This window comes from Lissotriton helveticus, chromosome 3_1 (assembly GCF_964261635.1).
Source record: "Lissotriton helveticus chromosome 3_1, aLisHel1.1, whole genome shotgun sequence".
NCBI lineage: Eukaryota > Metazoa > Chordata > Amphibia > Caudata > Salamandridae > Lissotriton > Lissotriton helveticus.
In genome coordinates, this window is record NC_136061.1 from 1,138,207,610 (window position 1) to 1,138,232,178 (window position 24,569).

Genomic DNA, 24,569 nt, shown 5'->3' on the forward strand with positions numbered 1-24,569 from the left:
ATTGGTTCTTGCCTTTCTAGCTATCCCCACAATAGCCAACATTGAGAAGTCAAAGTCTGCCAAATCATGATTCTATAATGTACTGTCCAAGGAAAACAACCTAATTCCTCCTACTCTCATCCTGTCTTTACATGGAACATCTGAGAGCCCTGATAACCAACCTATCATCCTTTAGGGCATGTAGACAAAATGATGACACACTGTTGTGTCTAAAAGGGTGCACACCTTTGGAAATGGCATAACTAAAAATATTTAACAGGAAGAGTGCATTGGATTTCTTCACCTGAAATGTGACCCTCCTACAGCAAATGTGTTGCTTATACCTTCCTTTCCAACCCAACTCCCCACATAGTGACACATAACCACTGTAATAGAGTCAACCCATGGCTCCACGAGTATAAATGGGATGCTACAGTCAACAGACCACAGTTGTACAATCAAGAATGAAGTTACTAGGAAATACTGTGGGGACACTTAAGTAGTATTTGATGTATGTATCAAGATGCCACTGAGACTTGGAGCATGTTACAGTTTAGTAGTGTAAATGAACCGTCCATCCAGGGTTTTTTGAGAAACCTTTCTATTCTCTAGGTGTTTGGTACATCCACATAAGAGGAAGTTTGGGGGAGTCACTTTTGGCTAAAATTACGCGATATCCTTTGTATGATTCCTCCTGCCGCAACTCACTCTCTTTGGTTTTGTTCTTGTTTTCAGGATTTCAATAACTAGAGTGACAGCTGACATTTCTCTTGCCAAGAGGTCGGTACTCAATAACCCCAGCAAGAGAGCAATAATCGAGCGCTCAAACACCAGATCAAGTTTAGGTAAGATTGAATAATTGCCCTGTTGATTGAAAGGCATATTTACAGTTTATACTGATGGCAATTCTTGACTAATGTGGACTTTTACTTGAGAAGTACTTTGTACTTCTCTTTTCTAGATTAATTGTCTTTAAGTTTTCCTTTCTGTTACCACACTCTTGCCGGGAACATGATTTCCTCTTCAGGATCTTGCACTCAATGGAACAGATTCTGTGTGAATTTGTTTACGTGATAGTTAACTATTTCTGCCTTCAACATGTATTTTGGTGTTTCTTTTGAATTCTCTGGCAAAGAAACTCTGAATTGTGTAACCTGTAGAGTGAAAATATGAGTCTCCTAGGTATAGAGTTTCAGGAGAAAATTAGACACAGTTCACAGGGTAGTGAAATAGCACAAGTTTACAGGCTCAAAGTGACAACATGCAATGGACATTCCTGAAGTCTAGGTGGGGATATCATATAGAATTGTGTAGCTAAATACCTTTAGTAGGACCTGGACATTTAAAAGAGATTTAAAATGAAAATTCCCCGCTTGTTAAGGGCCAGTTTGAGGAAACACAGGATACAATATCACACTAGGAAAAAATCATGAGCAGCCAGGGTTTCGGTTGGCTGTGCCTGCCTAATTGAATCTTTGGAAAGGCTACTGAACCAAAAAAGTATTTTTTTCCAAATTAATTTTATTATAATATGAGTATTTGTTGACCCTTTAACAGAGTAAGATATATCGGGCCACATGTAAGAAACTATTTCACGTTCACAGACGGGCCAATTCTCAGAATCGTCCCGTTTGCGAACACAAAAAGGCTTTTCCAATGTACCAACCTCTAATGTAGGTATCAGTAGCCTGTTACCGAATCGCAAAATGGGTTTGCAACCAAAAACCGGTCACAAAAGATTTGCGGTTTTCCATCAAATTCAATCTGATTGTAACCCATTCGCAAATGGGAACCCTTCCCCTTTGTGAATGTATGTAAAAACATTTTTTAAGTCCCATGGACCACTACCTGCTCCTAAAAAGTTTAAAGAAATTTTTCATTTTTCTTTTTTAAATGCAACAAGTTTTCCTTTAAGAAAAACGGGCTGCATTTAAAAAAAATGATTGCTTTATTTAAAAGCAATCACGGATATGGTGATCTGGTGAACCCAGCAGGCCACCATCCCTGTGTTGTTAGCGATTCCCAATGGGCTCAAATTGTGAACTACCTCTTTAATATTCATGAGGTAGGTCGATTTGAGGCCCCTTAGGAATCGCTATATGAAACTCATGATGGAGTTTTATTAATTAGGAATATTGATTACCTAATTGCGATTCACAGAAAATCGCAATCAGGTAATCGCTATTTCCAAAATTGATGCATGTGGCCCATTTTAGCTGACCCAAATTCACACCTCACCTGGACACAGGTACTTTCCAACCAGGAGGACTACAGTCTAATTTAAATGCACCCAACTCAACATTTGGTAGATTAACAGAGATCAAGGAAGTCATGGCACACCAAGACACAATTTATATCATGTCAGGAGTGACTAAACAATTCGAAATTAACGTCATTTAATATATTAGGTGGGACTAGTAACAAAATAAAGCATTAAAACCCCATATGGGATAGAATATAACCTACAAATGGAATCCCTGGTGAGGGTCTTGAAATAAAAGTTGAATCTTGGCATCTACCAGTAGCAATGGGGGATGCGGAAAGATGTATTTATTAGCTTGTGCTTAATGGCCAAGGCAGGATAGAAACAGAGGACAGACATAAATGGCAAATCAATTTGAGGCTTTATCAGTGATAAAAATGTTCCTTTGAGTCAGACCTGTGGTTGTCCAGTGAAAGTGAATCGTCTTCAGATTGCTTCAATGGTGTCTCCTGATAACAGTCCTGGAGTGTAAGAATTCCCCTCAATGGGTTTCTGATAAACAGAAGGCCTCATTTATGAGATTTTGCCGTAAGGCAGTGCCGCAGGCCTTCCTGCAGCACTGCCCTTCAGCAAAGGAAAAGGGCAGGAATGTGCTGTATCTACCAGATACTACACATTCCTGTCCTTTTCCCCTGTGCCAACGCACAATGGGCTGCCGTGCACCAATGCAGGCACCTTTGCACCATGGTGCAAGGGTCTTGCATTTCAGGGATGATTATTTTTGTGCATGAAGGGAAACCCTCCTGCACAAAAACAATCACAAGATGCTTTTTCCTCTTTCTATGTGTGCTGCCGAATGCAGCACACAAAGAAAAAAAGAAAAACAAGGAGAAATAAAGATATTTCTCCTCGTTGTGCCTCCCTTATGCCTCCCGAACGAGGCGTACGTTTTTTGCACCTTGTCAGATTTACAATTTCTCTTCAAACTGGGGTAGTGTCAAAAAGCCATGGATGTTACTGGGAATGCTCTGGCAACACCCATTGCACACCCCTTTAATGCAGAAAACTGTGTCCGAGGCAGCATTAAGCCAAGAAAAATGGCTTAGTGCTGCTTCGTAAATATGGAACAGGCTCCTGCACCACGGAACGTCACAAAAAGTGATGATCCAGCAGCGCAAGGGGCCTCATAAATGAGGCCCTGAGTGTCTAAAGATGATATGCAATGTCTTCGGCTTGGAGCCACGATGACTCGCTGTTAGGTTTTGTCTCAAGCCTAGAAACTAAATTGATTTTTCTTGATCTGGAGTCCAAGTCCTATGATTGTGTTGATGTCATTTGCATTTGATGAGCATTGGAAGTGAGTTAGATCCATGCAGGCCCATTCTTGTCTATAAGGGGCCACTCTTACTCTTTAATGGACTTTAACATGTGTAACTGCACTAGTGCAACAAATGACCTAGGGCCCGATGGATTAGCAAAAAGTGTTCCTAAATTGTGCACTGAGTTTTGGCAAATCCAATAAGATTCTGTGAATCGACCTATGTTTGGAGTGGACAACATTCCTAACCACCTCTTGAATGTTAATGAGGGAGGTCGCAAATTGAGAATTACTCTGGATAGATGCAATCAAAGGTATAGTGCTAGGGTCAGCAGGCCACTATGTCTGTGATGGCATTTAACTAAAGTAAATCTATTTTTTCAATGCAGCTGTTTTTGAAGAAGAAAGTTTCAATCATTTGAAATGGTTGATTGAGAGCTTGCAGTGGTCTTCTGAACCACTGCTTACTCCTCAACAGACTTATTTTAGAATTAATTTTAATACTTGGGACCCCTTTGCGAATGGGTTGCCGCCTTCTTTGGAGAGACAATTATTTTTCAATGCATTGCAACTGGAATTGTGGCCAAAAACCATCTATACATTGGATTGCCCATCACAATGTGTAATGTACACTCTAAACAAGTCCATTCCAAATTGTGATTACTTATGTATTTCTAATCCCATTTTGTGATTGGGTAACAGAGTTAAAAGCCATTCAGTCGTCACAACCCCCGTAATTTAGCGAATTGCAGGGTTTGCAACCTCTAACTGGCTTAGTACGCAACCTCTAACTGGCTTAGTACATTTGTCCCTTACTATTGTTAGATTGGAAGAGTAAAGCCAGGCAAATCTGAATCTGTTAGCGTCATATCAAATGTTTCTAAATATACAAAAAGTGTTTCTGAAGCCTGAAAAATTAGTTATGTACTTGTTCTTATGTTTGTGTATTCCACAAAGTACTAGAAAACGATGCCTTACGTTAAGTTGGTGTGTACTGTTATATCACAGTTTTAACAGAGAAAACAGTTAATCTCCTTTGTCAAGTAGACACATTAAATATCCAATATCAAATAGATTTTTATGTGAGCAGATTGCCACACCCCTTTCATTTGTGCTCCACACTGCAAGGATTTGGCCAAAGGTGCAAAGGAGGTTTGTCACATGTGAAAAGTCAGACCCATGGGTAGAATTCGGAATAGGTGCAATGTTTCATTCTTAGAAATAGAATGTAAAGCACGCGTAGAATTGCATTCAGTGATATTATTAGAAAGGTACAATGTAAACTCTTGATATTTGTTTCTATTACCCAGGCAAACTATGAACAAGTTTGCTTTTTTTCTTTTTAGCCGAAGTCCAGAGTGAGATTGAGAGAATCTTTGAATTGGCCCGATCTTTACAACTGGTTGTTCTCGATGCGGACACAATCAACCACCCTGCACAACTCATCAAGACATCATTAGCACCCATCATTGTGCATGTAAAAGTTTCATCTCCGAAGGTACTTACATCCCTTTACTTCCTGGATGTTACCAAAGTATCAATCAACCTTTAGTATACAGTACTGCAGCTTGAATCTTGCCTCTCCTAGGTTTTTTCTTTAATAATGCACACTGTACATTGATATGAAGGAAAAGTCAGTGGAAGGCAAGTAATAAAAATGTAGTATTCCTGAATATAGCTAAATGTAGCCCATTATCCATGTATATAACTGTGTGCGGGAGAGAAAAAGCACAGAATGAAAGAGAGAAGGGGTGTTTATAGGAGGGTGTCAGCTAATCACGCATTGGTGCTCCACTATTGTGCTGCAATAAACATGTTTACTTCAAATGACTTTGAATAAGAGTGCTCCTGCAGGACTGGTGGTGGGTGTTGATGAGGGGTGGTGCAGTCCTTCTTTATCACTCATTATTTATATTTTCTTTTGCTTACCAGAAGTGGTCTCTTCATAGGCTTAGATCTGTCTAATGCCTGTGACCTGAATCTGCAGATCTCTCCTGCTTCCCCTGCCGTTAGTGGCCTCTTCCAACTTCTAGAGACTTCACTTGTGTGAAAAATATTGCTGCAACACATTGAGGTCACAGAAAGCTTAACAAGAACAATACCACCACCTCTTCTTTCCTAACAAGCTTCAGATAGAAAGTTTTATTAATATCTTGCGTCTGAGTTTTTATTAGTAAATTACAAATGAAAACATTATTGTATGAAAAAATGATTTCCAAAATAGATAGGCACCCAGTGGTGTGGTGGAAACTGCAGATAAAAACCTTGACCCCATTGCTCCTCATCCATCAAGAAGTGAGGAGCAGAAAAAAAATTGCACACTTTCTATCAAATTCCACACAGCATCAGTTATGGTGAAAAAGTTACTTTTGTTTGGTGCATAATCACAGTCTTGACTCTGAACAGCATAGATTAATGCTGTGTTTTTGTGTTCCCTACCAAGCTCCTGCTAGCTTTGTGAACAGTTGCAGTTTTTTGCTTTCTCCACGAAAGTGTATTTAGGAAGGCCAATTATTCTAATATTATTGCACCAAGATCACTCTTCTAGATCTCAGTTGTTTTTCACGGTTTCCACTGGACTTGTGCCTATGCAGTTTCCAGCTGAGTATATGAGAGGCAAGAGTTGGGGAAAACTTAGCATTTTTTCCAGTTGTTCTCTCTTTAATTTTGCAAAGTGCTACTGTACAGTTATTTGGTGGATCAAAACATACTGATCCAGGACTGAGCGCTTAAGTTGTGGAGCTGAGAAACAGAGCATGGAATGAACTTTCCAGATGTTCTTTGTGACCAAGCTCCTTAAACCACTTGTGTGTGAGTTGTTTTTTTGCACTTGCATGTGCAAATGGGCCAATGTACTACGTTCAACTCAGAGCCTTCCCTGGCCCAGCATCCCTCTCGCTTTTTCTGCCAACCCTTCAAAGCGCAAAGACCAAGATTTCCCTATCCCTCTACCCCCGCCTCTTTTCACTACAATAGTATCTTGGCATTTTTAAATTGTGCCATGCCATTAGTAGCTCATACACATGATGTTTTCTTTGTATTTTTCTATTTATAGTCGGGTACAAAAAGTAACAAACGACAAGTACCACAATACAAAATGAGATCCAGGACTGGAAGATGCAATCACACCAGACAGAAGGCTTTTATTTTAAGAAATTCATTGAGGATGTCCTACCACTCTTACAACCACGCCTCCCCCTTCATAGAACAGATAGTACGTGCCCTGTCAGTTATCCTATGCCCAGCTTATGGAGTAGTTCATTTGGACCTTCCTATTTTTTTGCATTCTACTACCTTTTTTGTTCTATGTTTATTATGGATAAAATGACCAGACTTCAAATCGGGATCCCCTGCTACATGTGCTGCTCACGCTCCCTCACAACAACAGAGTTTACTCAATATCTAAGTTCAACCTAAGCACACCAGTGGAACCCTTGAGAGAGATTGCACCTAACCTAATATCTCAAATATGGTAGGAAGAAACGAAAAGCCATGTACCTGGCATTGTGCACACATTTCAAGCACCCACCGTCCAGGTGCCATCCTAACAAGACCATATAAATTCAAACAAGATACAGAGGTGCACCATGCAACAGTTATATATCAAAGTAACTAGAAAGTACAGTTCTATTTTCCGAGACGTGTTTTCAAATCTTCTTTTTATTCCCAGCTATTGTGGCCTGTGCACTTGTATGACAATATTGGATAATCTCACTGTGCACCTGTATCCTGATTTCCAGTTCACCTTGGTATCTCAGAAATGAGATTGCTCAATACTTTTACAATGCCCTTCTATGATAACAGGCATTATGCAAGAGCTCTGTGGGCCTGATACAAAGTTGTTCAGTGGACAGGCTACTCTCTAATAATAATAATTCATACTTGTCAAGCACAAACTTATCACCTCCTTAAGGGTTTCAAGGCACTGGGGCTGTCCGGGAGATTACATGAGCTTCTTCTCAGAGTCATATGATGCTGAGCTGAGCTGCCACCGGTGATTGAACCTTGAGGTCTGTGCTCTGGAATCAGTTCTGCCCGCTGTGCCACACCTCTCCACCACACTCTGTCACAGACATGATGGATATCCCATCCGCCGTATTATAAGTGCAGTATATCTAGTGTCACTTGTAATACAGAACAGGGAATATCCGTCATGATTGTGCCAGAAAAACCTGCCCCCTGAGCTCTAAAGCAGGCCCTAAGTGTGGTGCATGAAAGAAACTTGAGATAAATGGTAGGTGTGTAAGTTGAGGCTATGCCTACAAAATCTCTGTAACCCACGGGTTATAGGTTCTAACATTTGATAGTCAGGGGATTGGGCCTCTCCTGTAGAGATCTTCGTAATCTGGGGGAGTCTCAGATCCCAATGTCCGTGCAGTTGCTTGATGGGATATCGCACCTTCTGCAAAGCTCCAATCTCAGTAAGATAACACAAAGGGATACTTACTGCAGACACATGTGTCCAACCCAGACATCACAGGTGTGAATCTCTCATGGATCAGCTTTGCCCATCACACTCTACGGTCGACAAAATGAGTTCCTTAAATTGGGAGGTAAGACTCGGGTGGATCTTTTAACCTGGTTCCTGCCCCCGCACTTCACTCTCCAACAATAGAAAAGGTTCTCTCCACTATAGAAAAACTCTTACAAATTTGCCAAATATAGATCTAAAATATATGTCATCTTCCTAAAGAGTCAGAGTTTGGGTGAAAAAGAGATATTTGTGGGGCTCCTGACACATGCCCTACCTAGCTCGATCAAAATATAGAAATAATAGCCAGCCCATCACAAAAAAGATAATTCATAAATGTGTGTTTATGTATGTCTGTGCATTCATACGCGAGTATCCGCTCTTCGCGAAGCTTCTTTGCCATGTTCATGTGTGCCTCACTCCTGGACATTAAGCAGCAGGTCAGGTGTAGGCCAAACCTTCTTGCAGAAAAATCTTCTTGAACCGAATAATATACATACATAAAACTTAAATCAGGACAGAAGAAAAAAGGCTATTTGAAGATATCAGAGTTGCCTCTGAAGGAGCTCTTTACTGAGCCACCGTTGAGGTCTTAATGCTTCTCATTGTTGTCTTTTTCCAGCCGGCCTGCTGTAGCAACTGGTTACAAGTGTATGCGCCTGAATGTCTCAGGGTCTATTTGAAAAACTTGAAAGTCTAGTACACAACAACTGCAAAGCTGCAAGGTGTGTCACTGCACACATCAGCTGCAAAAGCAGCCTTCTTTGACACTTGTACAGAATTTTGCAGAACCACTGCCGGTACTCCAAGCACTCAAAATGGTAAATTTGGGAAGTGCATTACTGAGAGCCCAATAGTACCAGTCCATTTAAAATACTCTATAAACCTATTGTTAGCCGCACTCAACTTCACAATAAGTCCCATTTAACAGTCTAACAGGCTGGTAGGCCATTTGGGCATTACCCGATTATAACATTTGCTCACTGACACTGTGCCACCAAAATACCAAATAGATCACTTGACTGCTTTATGGGGCAACCAAATACAATGCCACTTAACAGCTTGTCCTTTACATATGTGAGACCATAAAAGAGAAGGGTAAGAGTGAGACTTTCTGATAAATATCCGTCCTAGTTCTGATTGTTTTTCACAACTATGAGGCCAGCCTGACTCACCAGAGAAGATTCTGGTAAAATGGAGCAGAACTGCTCATCTTGAAAAAGATCCGGACAACCGTGACGGAAGGAATGTTTTCGAATTATAAGTCATTGCCACAACCATTATAGCAGGGGCGGCTCCTCCGCTAAGGCAGAGGAGCATCGCCCCACTGCTCTCACAGCAGGAAAAATAAAATGGTAATAACCTTGTTATTATCATTTTATTTTTCGCTATGCGGCTGGGTTAGGGCAGGACTGGGGTCTCACGGGGAGGAGTGGTGGCACACTCTAAGTGCGTATGACTGTTTGGCCGACCACCTTGGGCCGGCCAAACAGTGATGCGCACTTTGCTTGTTCCCCACCAGGCTGTAATACACATCGTGGTGGGGAACATACACAGGGTCCCAGTCCCCGTCTGAGTGCCGAACCACGCCGCTCAGACCAATCACAGCTCGGCATTGGGGCGTTGTGATTGGCTTAGGGGAGCCTGTGTGCTTTCGGGACTGAAGCGGAGGAGAAGGCGGCCGTAAGAAGGGCCCGAGGCTGAGGAAAGATGGCGGTTGTGAAAAGGTAAGTTTTTTTCATTTTTTATTTTTTGTTCCCTCAACCTCCCCCATTCCCCTACCCCACTACCCCAGCCACCACTGCATTATCACCTTCGCTGCGGCGGCTATTCCGCCGCAGCGCTAAGGGGGCAGGGGGGCACACGGCACGCCCATGCTGGTGACGGAACCGCTCCGTCACCAGCCTCGGTTGAGCTGTGCTGATTACGGAGCGGTTCCGTTAATGCCCCGCCCTCTCAATAGAACACGCCGCGAAGGCGCGAAATCAGAGCCCGCAGGCGCGAAATCAGCACAGCGCTGGCACGAAATCAGCGCCGCGCAGGCGCGTCGGGCGGGCCATGACGGAACCGCTCCGTCATCAGCACAGCGCCACCGCGGCTGATGACGGAACGGTTCCGTCATCAGCATGGAAAAGGTTATAGGCTGTCTACCTAGGCCTGTGACAAGGGAGAGTGTCGTCTTTAATGACCGGTTCAGACTGATGCATAAATCCTTTAATGGTATTTTAACTTTCCTCCCACGCAGACTAGACTTTTCTAAATTAAACAGGGAGAAATAGAAAGACAAACATTGAGATAGACTATACCGGCCGTTACTGACCTTCTGCCACTCCATGGTCTTTGATTAGGTCCCAACATTCCAGTGTACTAACAAAGCACAATAGCCTGCTCTTGATGGCTATATGTGCTAAAGGCGCTCTTGCTGAGTCAAAAGCTGAAGCCACAGAGTAGGACCGATAATGACTGGTAAAGCAGAAGGTATTTAATAGTATTAGAACAGTCCACAATCTGAGGATATAATGTGCTAAATTAAAAAGGAAGAAACGGAAATATAAGCATTTGAACGGTTCAATAACAGCCATTAATATCCCATAGTCAATAGATTGACTTCAGTGGAGCTCCCAAATTCACAATGTTTTAATGGAACGTGAATTTAAACAATCTAGGTGTTGATGCGGGAGTGTAACTGACAAACACATGATGGAAATAAAGCAAACAAATCATGCAAGACTGTTAAATAGGAGTTCATAGCTTCTCATTTACTTTATATTCATTTTGGGGGGTTTACCGCTGCTCCCAACGAAACAGAAGCCCACGAAAACCCGGATTGGATGACTTCTTGGTGTATCTCATATACATTTGTGAGACTGTGCTTCTCGCATCAGGACACAGTTGTAGCATTCTACAGGTGACATCCTACAAAAACAGTAACAGGCTCTGCAAGGAAGGCAAAAAATGACCAGATGATTCCAAGTCACGACGTGCGCTCTGCTCCTTCCCCTTAGTTTTAGTTTAAGCATCTGTTGTGTTTTCTTGAAAATGTGAACATAAAGGCATTAGGTGTGGCTCCAGTCGTAGTCAGTTCAAAGGTGCCTAGATGAAGTGAGAACTAATTCAGTGTGAGGTTTGGGTTGTAGACAACATTATGAGGAACACAATATTAAATTCCAGAGTATACTGGACCAATTTTCTTTTTTATATAAACTGTGCGGGTTTTGCTCCAAGGAACTGGAACAACATCCCTCTTAAGTAGCAAGAAGGGGCTTTCGTTGACATCATTCAATAATTGCCTGAAAAATCACCTACTTCTGAAGCAGATGAAAAAATCTTGAGGAATTGGTCTAACTTAAATGTGGATATAGTGTAAAATCTGTTCACTTAACCCCCAGATGGTAACAATGGGAATAACACAGCCTGACAAGAGCTGTGTAATTTGTTTTCCTAGAGCCTTATTTGCTGCCGAATGGCAGGCAGCATGTGGTGATTTATAAAGCACTCAAAAAGGATCAAATATAAAACGGTAACCAAATATTCCTTTTACTGACAATGCACCTGAGAGATGGGGTTCTTGGTTGTGCACAGAACATTCTTCTATTACTACTGGAGGAGGGGCTCCCCGGGTGCAAAGAACATGTGACGTGGCGTTTACCTGCCTCTGTACTTGTAATGCAGAAGGGTGCTCCTCTGACACTTCCAAGTTCTCGCGCGTCCCCAAAGTAACGTAGGGGAGCACACCATTTTGTAAAATGAGGGGAGAATGTTGTCAGTTTACATCCGCTATTGCATGTGTCATACGGAGCTTTGCCTCTTCCAGGTGCTGTCTCTAAATGCTGTAGACATGACAACTAGATGACAGTGATCCTGGTTCAGCTAGAAGCCTCTCACTGACCAAACACCGAGACAGCCGAGACACTGACAGTGGTAACCTGGGTGAGTGACAGTGCCATGCTGTAACGTGACCCACAATCCTTTCCTTTCAAACACTTTCAATCCTGTCAACCAATGTATAAACTGCGTATTTCTGACAGAAATACCACACTGCCATCTGGTGGACAAACAAAATATGTTAAGACGCCCTCACTACAAAACACAACAACAGCAAACAAATCAAGACGGCGGGCCACACCAGCATTTCGCGCAAGAATGAGCACACATTTAACCCTTTGAATTATTTATATATGAATTATTTATGTCAAAATCTATTGGTAATGGAGATGTCAACAGTGAACGGCAAATTTATAATAGGAACGGGTGAATTATATTTGAGCTAAAAGCATGACACATCTAATCTGTCGGGGGGGGGACTAGAAGCAGAGAGGGAGGTCCTTGTTTGGGCCTCACAGTTTCAGTTTACAACAGTTTGTCGTTTTAGACAGATCTTCTTCCGGATTAACAACCCTCTTTCGGGGTTTCCATATTTATGACATACTTCTGGACATTTTCTTGTTCTTCAGTTTGAGACACCAAAGTTCACGTAGCGACCCTCAACGTTTATTTATTATTTGAATGACGAGACACTGTCCCCAAATTACATGGCCTTTTTAAAATTAAGGTCATTCTGTACAGTTGAATTTTGTACTACTTGCATTATAATGTTTTGGTGCTGTAAGAGAAATGGCTGTGTTTTGAGTGGGTTTTACTATTTGGAAACATTTTGGTATTATCCTTCCTGTAAAAAGAAACTTTATATTATCCTGGAAACATGGATGCTTTACAGCTGAAGGCAGTTTAGATTTATGAAATATGTTTCTGGTTTAGGATTCAACTTCAATCAATCAAAGAATCTTTATTTCGGCATAAATGCCATAAAAGAAGCAATTCAAATGCATACAACAAAAGCATATTAAAAACTGTACAGCATGAAATATAAAACCATTCATTAAGAACAATTCATTTGTATAGGAGACAATTGTAGACGACAGCATTAAGATTCTGCAGTGGGCCCCTCATTAATTAATTGAAAGGGAATTTTGACATTTCTACCTATTTACAATCGATAGCCCAATTTTTTTCTTTGGAAAAAGATCGAATGCAAAAATCTACTGACACTGAATATTATAGGTTGGCTTGTGTTGGTAGAAAGGATTCTCAGAGCCTGAGTACATGATCTCACACCTAACACTAGGCATATTGGTCTAATCCATCTTTTCCTGGCCTGGGCATATAGTGGGCAGAAAAAGAGGATATGTTGCTCGTTTTCTTTTTGGTGACTTCCACACATGGGGCAGAATTCATCCACCACTTGATTTGGAGTATTTGTACCACCGGTCCAACGAGCCAATGTGGAGCCTATTTGGAGGTTGCCATATCTAAATTTTAAAAATAGAGTTTTTGCAAGCGGTGGTTCTATTTCATCCAAAAAGGTCTCGAAAGTTGGTTCATCTTTAAAGGTGAGGAACTTAGTTACTAGTGTCCCACTAGATGAAGCACTTTTGGTCATGTCTATGATGTATGACCAGAAGGCCCTTTTTGCTATTTTTTTGAGTTAGGTGGTAATAGGTCCGGGTTTTCCCAGTAGTGTTTCAGGCCTAAATTGTGAAGCCAAGTTTTGACATGTTTGAACCACGATATTACTTTGAAGTTATCGAGCTCCATAATTTCTTTAAGCCCATTTCTGTAGTCTTGTAATTCTGGTACCTGCCATAGCCTTATCCATAGCAGCAGAGGGCGTAAAATAATATGGTGGTCCGTTCTTCGAAAATGTAGGTCCAATTGAAGAGGCACCAAAGGGGTACTTCTAGGAACCCTGACCAGACTTCTCAGAAAGTTGTTATCTAGGACACTAAAAGTGCCTTTCAACCCGGGGCCCCAGGAGTCAACTTGCTAGCCAGACTATATGAACTATAACTGCGCCATTTACCTACCATACACAGACTTCTCATAAATGATCTCTTTGAAATATCATAAGTGTCGTTATGAATGCTATGATTTAACATGCTATAAGTGATGTAATTTGAAAGGATGTAAGCGGTGCATGGTAGAGGGCGGGGTTATAGTTAATTTAGTCTGGCTAGCGAGTTGACAACAATGTTCGGAGGTGTGCAAGCTATAGTAAGATTTGGGCTGGGGAGCAAATTATAACTTTAATTTGTAACTATATCTTTAGACCTTTCTAAGGTAAGTGTAGTTTAAGTTGGTTTTATATAAAAATAACAAATTACGTTTTCCTAACTACAACTAATCTTAAACCTTTGTTTTTTTTAAAATTGAATTAGTATGTTTTTTAAAAACGTGTTTCTAATCATATAATTTTGTTTATCATGGTATTACTTCTTTAGTTGTTGTTTTGGTATCGTGGTACTTTCTAAATACTTTTGAGTAAATAATGCGGTGCATAATAAACTTTTCAAAAACATATATAAATCTATGAAAAATACTTTTTCCTAACTACAGACTTGGCTAAACTGCATCATTTCTTACTATGCATTACAAAAAGAGTTATTAGCTATATTTAACATTAAAACAAAGATAAAGTGTAGTCTAAACAATAAGGCTACCTTTTTATTTTGCAAGGTCTTTAGGATTGACCAATTGTATTGTGTTCATCATCGCTTTGTACACTAGTGTACCGGGGCCCAATAAATCACTTAGGGCCATATGTATGATCACATTTTCCTAAAGACACAGAATGGGTAAAACCCTTTGATACATCTGGCCCTTAGTCTCTGTCCTATTGCCTGCATGTCCACTTTGCATGTGTTCAGGATATACCCTGGGGGTTCTGATTTGGGTTGCCGCAGAGGTTCCTTTTGTGAAAAGCAAGCTCCTGATTGACATAGAGGGCAGATATGTGGCCCTAAAGGGAACCCTGGGTGGACGCCCGTTTTTATGTTATCCCTTCATGCACCCAGAACCTCACAGGTCGGGTTTCTGGACTACCTCTCCCCGGGCATGTTACTTGATCCACAGGCTCTGGGGCTGTGGGGCAGGCATTTATAATATGTACATGATATAGACTTGGACCCCTCCATCCCCCCACTCCTGGACGCACAAGGTTTACAGGCCATAAAACATTTTCGACACTGGACTCGGCCCTGAACGTGCATGATGTTTGGCGCCTGGGACATCCTGGGGAGACTCAGTATTCTTATTATGCACCGGGGCACCAGGTTCACATTAGGATGGTTTACTTCTTTTTCAACACCGACTGCTGGCCTCTTATACACAGCTCTAAGTACTAGGCCGGACTCTATATGATCATAATCCATTGCAGATCATGTTCCAGTGGGGAAGGGCGAAGGCTATTATTCCAACTTGGCGGCTCCGCACGGAAGCAATGCTAGATACGGTGTATAGAGACATCCTCGCCACACACCTCACCCAGTACTTTGCCGATAATGCGGGCTCAGTGGACTCTCAAAGGCTTGAATGGGATGCCCTAAAGGTGGTCATGCGGGGACACTGTATCAGTACTACATGGTGAGTTCGGGCAACATGTACATGCACTGTGCTAGACATAGAGATCCGTATTTGATTGCCTGCAATAGAGGTGGTGGTGACACTTGCGAAACACCCCACCTTATGGCCTTGTGTTGTCAGTATCAGGAGGAGGTTGGAAGATTGTGTGCTCTGGATTCTAAGACCTCCTTAGACCTCCCCCATGCTGCTAGCAATAAGCAAGGTGCACACTAGCGTGGCTGTTGCACGCTGGTTTCCTAAGGACTCTGATTGGCCTCATGCGGGACAGTGCTGGCTGTGTGGGTCACACGAAAACTGATATTAATGATGTATTTACACAATATTATGAACGGTTGTATTACCTCCCTCCGGAGCCAGCTCCGGCACAGCTAAAAGATTATCTTCATGCAGTGGCACTTCCTCGTTTGACCCCGATACAGTTGTGCGAACTGGAACAACCCCTTCAGTTAGCGGAAATTCATCTTGCTATTAGTCAGTTGGCTCGCGGCTGATTGGCTTGCCATGGAATATTACGCCATCTACAGAGAAACCCTAGCCCCTCATCTGTTGAAGTTTATCAGGAGGCACATGACCGAAGCTATCTTCCTGGGACTCTCTGTAAGTCCCTTAGAGTGGTGCTACCCAAACTGGGTAGAGATTCTCTTGAGGTGGGTTACCACAGCCCACTGTCAATGCTGAACATTAACTATGAAATATTAAGCAAGGTCCTCACAAACAGACTGATCCCAGTGCTCAGCTCAGACCAATGTTGGGTTGTGCCACAAAGAGCAGCATATTCCAATACTTAGCTCCTGTATCATATCATGGATGCTGTATCCAGGGGGACTGGCCTCACGGTGATGGTCTCCCTGGATTTTGAGAACGCGTTTGATACGCTGAGGTGGTCTTATTTGCTCCAAGTGTTGGAAACCTTCAGGATGGACCGTGGCTTTTTAGAATGGGTCAAGACACTGTATACCGTCCTACAGGTGAGGGTCTGCACTGGCTGTCAGATTTTGCATTCTTTCTCCATCGCAAGGGGAACCGGTCAGGGGTGCTCCCTGTCACCGGTGATCTTTGCGCTAGTCATGGAGCCAGTAGCTGTTCAGCTATGTACCAAGGGCCCAGAATGAAGTGTCAAGGCGCAATTTGATTGGGATATTGTGTCTTTATACATGGATGATGTCTTGGTGTCCCTAAGGGACCATGCACTTACCCGGTTGGCCCTCTATGCCCTGCTTGATCTTTTTGGTGACATGACAGGCCTCAGGGTAAATTTGGGCAAGTTCTGTATTTTCCCACTCCACTGGGTCATGCCTGAACGTCGCATGTCACCGGTAGAAGGGTGTCTCTCCTGGAGCTTGAAAACATTTCATTACTTAGGTGTAATTGTCTATCATATCGACAGGACCTCGATCTACGGAATTTATGGCAGGACCCTGACCTCGCTTCATCAATCCCTACATTTTGGACTAGATTGCCTCTCTTACCCATGGGTAGGGCGTCAATAGCGAAGATGCATATTGTCCCATGGCTTCTATACTTTATTGATGCCTTACTGGTGATTCCCCTGCAATCCTTTTTTTCTGCTTTATGAAGTTTATAATCTGAGCTTGCATGAGTGCCCGCTCAGAAGCAAGTTTCACTTCCAATGATTCAGTGTCCTATGCTCGATGGAGAGTTTGGGGTCCATGAACTGGAGCTGTATTTCGTAGCAGCCCAATTGCAATGGCCCATGTGCTGGCTGGATGGTGATGAGGCTGAGGAGGGTAGACTCATTTTGACAGATTTAAAGGATGTGACTATGCTAGACTGGCGGTTATCTTCAGGAGGTCCTACTAGGGGACTGGGCAGGCTTCCGCATGTGGCCAAACTGATCTGGATTTGTTACACGCGCCTGCAGCACACCGGTTCCTTACACACCGCAACTGCCCCCCTTTGGAGCGTAGCTGCTCTCAATGCCTTGCATGAGGGACACAACTCTTCCCCCGATGAGAGGTGGGGATTTCTCCGCTGGGCAACCTGTATGAGTAGGGTGCTCTGTTCTCCTTCCAGGCCCTAAGAGAACTCTACAGACTGGGGCCTGGCCCCTTTCTTGCACACAATGCAATTATGGCCGCGATCGGGGACACATGGTCGACAGGACAGGCTGAGCTACCACTAAATTTGGGATTGCAATGCTTCTTGATTCAGAAATTGGACTGCCAGGCGTTATTGGTGTTATACGTTGCACTACTTGCAGGTCGCACTGATCTCCGGACTCAAGACAACCCCAAGTGGGATGAGTGCTTAGGGGCAGACTTGACGACCAAACAATAGGCCATGACCCTGGACCGGGTAAAATGCCTTTCCTGCAACACCCGTCTGAAATTTACACAATTCAACTACCTACATCCGGCCTACCTTCCGCCACACTGGCTTCATAGAATGTTCCCGATTGTGTCACCGGCCTAGTTGCATTGTGGACATGCAGACATTACATTTATGCGCAGGGTGTGGGAGTGTCCTCTGTTGCTCCGTGTGTGGATCCAGGTGATGGAACAGGTTTTAATAGAGATTGATGTGCAGGTACCACAAGACCCACTCCTGTTTTTTGGGGGATTATGCAACCAACCAAGCACAATAGGCACTATCTCAAGCTGTTGCACCCGGCACTAGTCCTTTTTATTAAATGCTTGATTGCTATGGCCTGAAAGGCTCTGCAGCTGCTCATGCTTAGATGCTGGCTTCAGGTGACTCACAAGTGGGCTTGAGCGAGTCAGACGCCATGGCGCGTGATCATTGGCTACGAGGGAGAGGTGGTGCCGCCACGCTTTGGTACACATGCGTTCTCAAATTATTTGACAAACTACATGTGCCCCCCAACTCGCGGACAGAATCCTGTATACTGCCACCTGGATATGGTACGAGGGATATGGGTTCCACAGGCCTCGTTGCACATGCATGGGTGCTGGGTGGAACTGCAGCCCATGCATCTCCCTGCAGGGGTCCCCGTAGGAATAAACCTTTATTCCCTCCTCCTCCCACCTGCCCACCCACATGTAAAGACATGTCGACATGCTGCCTCTGAGTGGCATCAGCCGGAGGGTTTTGTTGGTGGTCTGTTTGTTTTATTTTAGAACAGGCAATTTGACTTCTTCTTTATCGGATTAGATGCACTATGTCAGCATGAGTTCTTATCTTAACTGTCTCATGTGCAACATTTCTCTGTTTTCATTGTATGATTTGCTACCACGATACTGTTTTTCTATGCGAAATGGGCCACGTTTAAGTACTCACTCTTGGATGATACCTTTTGCTGCATTTTCTCGAAGGTATGCTGTTTCATGTTTAAATGGCAATGAAGCTATTTGAAAAAGAAAGTTTCTATCCCATGTAACTTAAAAACGATTGACAAACTCAGATCAAATAACAAAAAAGACTATTTCCACACCATATTCTATATTCCTGTAAAATTTCATGGCAATCCGTTCAGCCATTATGTTGGTACATCTGTCTAAATAGTCAATGGAAAATGCATTGGTGGAAAAACGTGCTTTGGGACCCCTTTTTTCTTTGCACCCCCATACTACTCACCACAAAACTGTGCATCATCAGCCAGTGTAGAAAACAGAATCAATCAATTAGGAATGTGTGAAGCGCACTACTCACCTGTCTCATCCGAAGAGCCAGGTCTTGGGTTCTTTCTGAATGCTTGCAGTGTGGGGTTTCGCCTGATGCTGAGGGGGAGTTAGTTCCAGGTTTTGGCCGTGATGTAGGAGAACGCTCTTCCTCTCATTTTGGCTCTGCACATGCGAGAGATTTTGGCCAGTGCAAGGTCAGAGGAGCAGAGGTTTCTCTTGGGTGCATAGAAGGAGATTCTTTCATTGAGGTATTGGGGTCCGTTGTTGTGGGGGGATTTGTTGGCATGAGTGAGCAGCTTGAAAGTCACTCTCTTTTCGACGGGGCGCCAGTGGAGGTCTCGTAGGTGCTGGATGATGTGATCTTGTCCTGGGATGTTGAGGGCGAGTCTGGCTGCTGCGTTCTGGATGGTCTGGAGTTTGAGGAGGAGAGATTTGATGATTCCGGCGTAGAAGGCATTCCTGTAGTCCAGTCAGCTGGTTATAAGTGCATGTGTGACGGTCTTTCTGGATTCAGGGGGATCCATTTGAAGGTCTTGCGGAGAATGCTCAAAGTACTGAAGCTCGTGGAAGATACAGTGTTGATCTGTCGGTTCATGGTGAGGGCTGAGTCGAGTATGATGCCAAGGCTACGGGCATGGTCTGAGGGTATGGGAGGTTTGCCAAGAGCAGTGGGCCACAAGATGTTGTCCTATGCAGAGGGGGTGAAATCGAGGATGAGGACTTCAGTTTTCTCTGAGTTGAGCTTCAGGCAGCTGCTACTCATCCAGGATGCAACATCCTTCATTCCTTCCTGGAAACTGTCTCTGGTGTTGTCGGGTTTCTTGGTGAGGGAGAGGATGAGCTGGGTGTCGTCGGCATAGGATTCTATGCTGAGTCCGTGTTTTCTGACTATGGTACGAAGCGGCGCCATGTAGATGTTTAAGAGCATGGGACTGAGTGAGGATCCTTGGAGTACTCCACAGCTGATCTCAGTGGGTTCGGAGAGGAAGGGCGAGAGTCTGATTCCTTGAGTTCGGCCGATGAGGAAGGAGCGGATCCAATCTAGGGCAGTTCCCTGTATGCTGGTGTCGTGGAGTCGGGCGGCTAGTGTGCGGTGGGAGACGGTGTTGAAGGCTGCTGGGAGGTCTAGTAGAATGAGAGCTGCTGTGTAGCTGTGGTCGAGGAAAGTACAGATGTCGTCCGTGGCAGCTAGGGCGGCAGTATCGGTGCTGTGGTTGCTAAGGAATCTGGATTGGGAGGTGTCGACGATCAAGTTAGATTCTATGAAGTTCGTAAACTGGTTGTTGATGATCTTCTCGGTGACTTTCGCTACGAAGGGGAGGAGAGAGATGGGTCTGTAGGTCTTGAGGTCCGTCGGGTCTGCGGAGGGCCTCTTGAGGATGGGTTTGACTTCTGCGCATTTCCAGTCTTTGGGGAATGTGCCTGTTTCGAGGATGCAGATGATGGTACGTCGTAGTTTGAGTGCTATGGTGGAGGCGGTTCTGTGGAAGATGTGTGGCAGGCAGGGGTCGGCAGGGGCTCCTGAATGTATGCTCCTCATGGTCTTTGCAGTGTCTTCTGTGGTGACAGGGGTCCAGGCGGTGATGGTGGTAGGCTGGTTGGCATTGCCAGTGGTAGGTGTAGTGTTGGTGCCTTGGTTCCAGTTATCGAAGTTGTAGTAGAGACTAGGTCTGCAAAGTTTCTTGGAGATTCATCAAACAGCAACAGTTATTAGCAACCAAACATCTGATGAATTTCTCTCTCTGGGAATCCTAACTACAACTACGGAGTGGTTATATATATAGGCGACAGCAGAATAAAGAAACAAGCATCCGATTACCTTGGGTCTGTGTTTGCTTCCTGGGATAGTTCGTGGGAGGACGAAGCTCATGCTGGAAACGGAGGTTGCCATATATATATATGCATTTAGCCTAACTGGTTAAAACCATGTGCTGATGCGTTTGCACTTTTAGAGAGCTAATTGGTTTAATAATGTCATCCCTGGCTCCCTTTTTGTAGCTCCTTCCTCTTTTGACAACTTTTTTAAAGTTATCTTCTTTCTTTTCCGGCTACTTTCACAGTTCTTATCCAATTTGGTAGTCATATAAGCAGGCATTAATTTAGCATCAAAGTTAAAGGTTGAGACACAATTAGCTGAAAACTTGTCGGACAGAATATGCTTTTTTTAGCCTGCACCCTAGTGTATGGTGAAAGAGGAGGTGTCCTCTCAATTGTAACAGGTGTGTTGTTACACCTGGGTAGCAAAATAAGGCTTAATTTATAGAACAAAACAAGACCAAAAAACAAAACTCCAATAAATAAAACTGGGGTTATTAATTTTTAAAGAATAAACTGAAATGTAGTGCTTAAAACATAAAGCACCAATCGGCTCTATCTGGTCGCACTAGGTCAGGTCTAATCCAAAAGTTCAGGCCGACCAAGATGGAGCTTGAGTCGGATACAGGGACCAGCCTAGGCCCACTGAAACAGTACGTTGGTTCATTGTTGCGTTTACATTGAGGACAACCTGTGAGGAGCAAAAGAGGTGATGCGTTGATCCTTAGGATGTAGGCGATGCGTTGGCTCAACCTGTAAATTCAGAGATGGGTCAAAAATAGAGGTGACAAGCCACCCCACCGGCGATGTCCTCGATCCTCGCAGTAGCAGCGATGTGTCGGTGTTGAAGGAGATGTGCCGTCTCCGAGCGGCGTAAGGACAACAATGTGTGGGTTTCTGCAGTTGCAGCACTTTATGCCCACTTCCAAGGGCTCAGGACTGGAATGGCACCACTTGTCAAGGCAAGACTCTCAGATGACAGAGCGCAGGTAATGAAGGCAGATGGATTGGAAGTCTGTGATGTCCCTGAGACTTTAAACAGCAGACAAGTCAGCAACCGCTGGGAGTCACATTGGTTCTGAGTTGAAGAGATGCAGGTCCAGTCCTTCTCACTCCCAGGCAAGAAGGACAGCAGGTCAGCACAGCAGAGCAGGAGTTCAGCAGAGTCCAGCACAGTCACAGTCCTTTCAGAAGCACAGCAGGCCTTCTTGAGAGTATCCACAGGTCTAGAAGTGTATTGAGTTGATGGTGTAAGGGGTCCAGTACTTATACCCAGTTGTGCCTTTGAAGTGGGGGAGACTTCAAAGAAAGGCCCTTGAAGTGCACATAGTCTCTGCTCTTCCTGTGCTGGCTCCAGACTCACTACAGAGGGGTATGTATCCCCTTTGTGTGGGGACAGGACATACCCTATTCAGGTGTAAGTGTCAGCTCCTCCCTCCCATCCTGCCAAGGGTGGCCCATCAGGATGTGGATGGCCCATCAGTCACACCTAAGCTCCCTTTGTGTGTGGCTGTCTAAAGGGAATGCACAACGCCCAGCTGTCACCCACCCCAGATGTGTATTTAGAGATAGGCAGAAAGCACCAAATGGCTAAATAAGAAAATTCCAACTTTCTAAAAGTTGCATTTTCAGAATTACAATTTAAAATCTAACTTCACCATATATGTTGGGAATTTAAATTTGAATTCCAGAGACACCAAACATCAGGGTCCCATCCCATCCGAACTGGAAATTACACTTATACGTTGTAAGAAGGTAATCCCAATGTTACATGTGGGAGAGATAGGCATTGCAGTAATGAATAAACACGTCGGAGTTTTTCACTACTAGGACATGGAAAACTTAAAAGTGCATGTCCCACTTTTAAAAATCCCCTACACCCTGCCCTTGGGGCTGTCCAGGGCCTACCTTTGAGGTGACTTATATGTTTAAAATAGGAAGATTTAGGCCCGGCAAGAGGGATAACTTGCTACGTTGACATGGCAGTTTAATACTGCACACACAGGCTCTACAATGGAAGGTCTGCGACATGTTTAAAGGACTACTGATGTGGGTGGCACAATCAGTGTTATAAGCCCACTTGTAACATTTAATTTACAAGTCCTATGCACATTTGGTGCACTTTACTAGGGACTTTTAAGTAAATGTAAATTTCCAACTGTGGATACGTCAATATTACCATATTCAAGCAGAGAGCACATGTAATATATTGCTGAAACATGGTATGGTAGCGTGCTGTAATCTACAGAATGCTTGTTTTCTTTTGAAATGGCCACAACATTTGCACTTAAGTGGTTTTACTAATACGACTATACAGCACACAAATGATAACATGTGGAAATCAGATTTCTGCAAATATGTATTATTTCCACATCACCAAGAAATGGTTCTTAATCTTTTTTGATCCTTTTAGAGTCTTTGTTTCCCTGAGACTTTAGAATTACAAAAAGTACACTTCATTTGTGCTTTCTTAAACGATGATATACTTTGCAGTATCTGTGAAGTTAATTTACAGGTTTTTACATTTAGTTTGTTTAAAAAAATGGACACCCTACAGCTTTTCCTTTCACACTCCTTGTGCCCCAGCAAGATTGCCTCATAGTTCAATAAAAAAAAAATTGCAGTAAAACAAAGAAAATTAACCCTCCAGTCTTCATGTCAAAAGAATAAGCAGCTGTTTGTCAGGAGACATAGCTTGACATTTGACTCCTGTCTTTGAACACACAGCAAAAATGTAACAAGATAAAAAACAACATTTAAAGGCATCTTTATTGGTCATTCACCTTTTGAGCAACCATATGTGTATTAGGGGGATGCTGCAGCGCCCCGAGCACCCCTTAGTTCAGTGTCTATGCTTTAGGTGCTAGATTTCTGACCACTCTCACTGTCACATTTTTTGCCACCTGTTTTTCTTAGCTGTGCCGGCCAGTTAAGAATATCTTATTTTGCAAACAAATTGTTCAGACTCTGGGTACTAGGAGATGATGCTTGGCTGTCCATCACAGTCAGTCCATGCGGAACGGTCGAGGACAGCAATCACTATGAAGGCGACTGCTCCTCAGTGCAGTTTGTGGCATGCTCTTTCTTTTTCTCCTTTACTTTACACTACATTCTCCTATAAGTTGACATAGGGGGCTCCTCCATAGACTTATTAATAGCCAGTTATACTTTGGGGCACCTGCTTTAAATTCTAGCTCCTGTCCCCTGGTGCACTCCATATTGTTCAGTGTTTAAATCTCATGTTTACTCAGATGTTGAGACCTAGGAACAGGCCAAGAGAAATCTAGTGGAGTAACTGGCTGGAAACTACAAAATGAGAGGGAAGATGAAGGTGAAGGAAGGGATAGAACCTTGAGGTTTAGTCTAATCACAAACAGGAATGTGGCCACTAGCCCACAGACAGAAATTTAAGTGTCTGAGTTTCCATTTTCCTGCACCAAGAAAGCCAGTTGCAGCTTCTACCTGCCTCTTCAGAGGGGGAGATGCTACCACTAGCAGGGAAGATGGTGTGGAGAAATAATTTAATGATGTACTTGAGGTACTTTAAACCATTTTTCAAATGACATTCATGAACAGAGAATCAACGTATCTCTGTCACCAATTAAATGTCTTCTTAACTTGATAACAATTTTTGTGATTGCATCATGATGTTCATTCCACTTTACCATTTCATTTGACATTATATTAATTTATTAACTAATGCATTCTAGAGCTGCATTTTACTCCTCCATCAGAGTCATTTTCCTTATCACTGTTTGAACT

At 43.3% G+C, this 24,569-nt stretch overlaps 1 protein-coding gene across 1 annotated transcript in view; it reads left to right on the forward strand.

The window, feature by feature from the left end:
- Positions 1 to 24,569, forward strand: part of CACNB4 (calcium voltage-gated channel auxiliary subunit beta 4) — a 769,275-nt gene that overhangs the window by 494,501 nt on the left and 250,205 nt on the right. The window contains exons 9-10 of the mRNA XM_078681745.1: positions 715 to 824; positions 4,847 to 4,998. Of these exons, the coding sequence (XP_078537871.1) occupies positions 715 to 824; positions 4,847 to 4,998 (262 nt within the window). The remainder of the gene's footprint in view (positions 1 to 714; positions 825 to 4,846; positions 4,999 to 24,569) is intronic.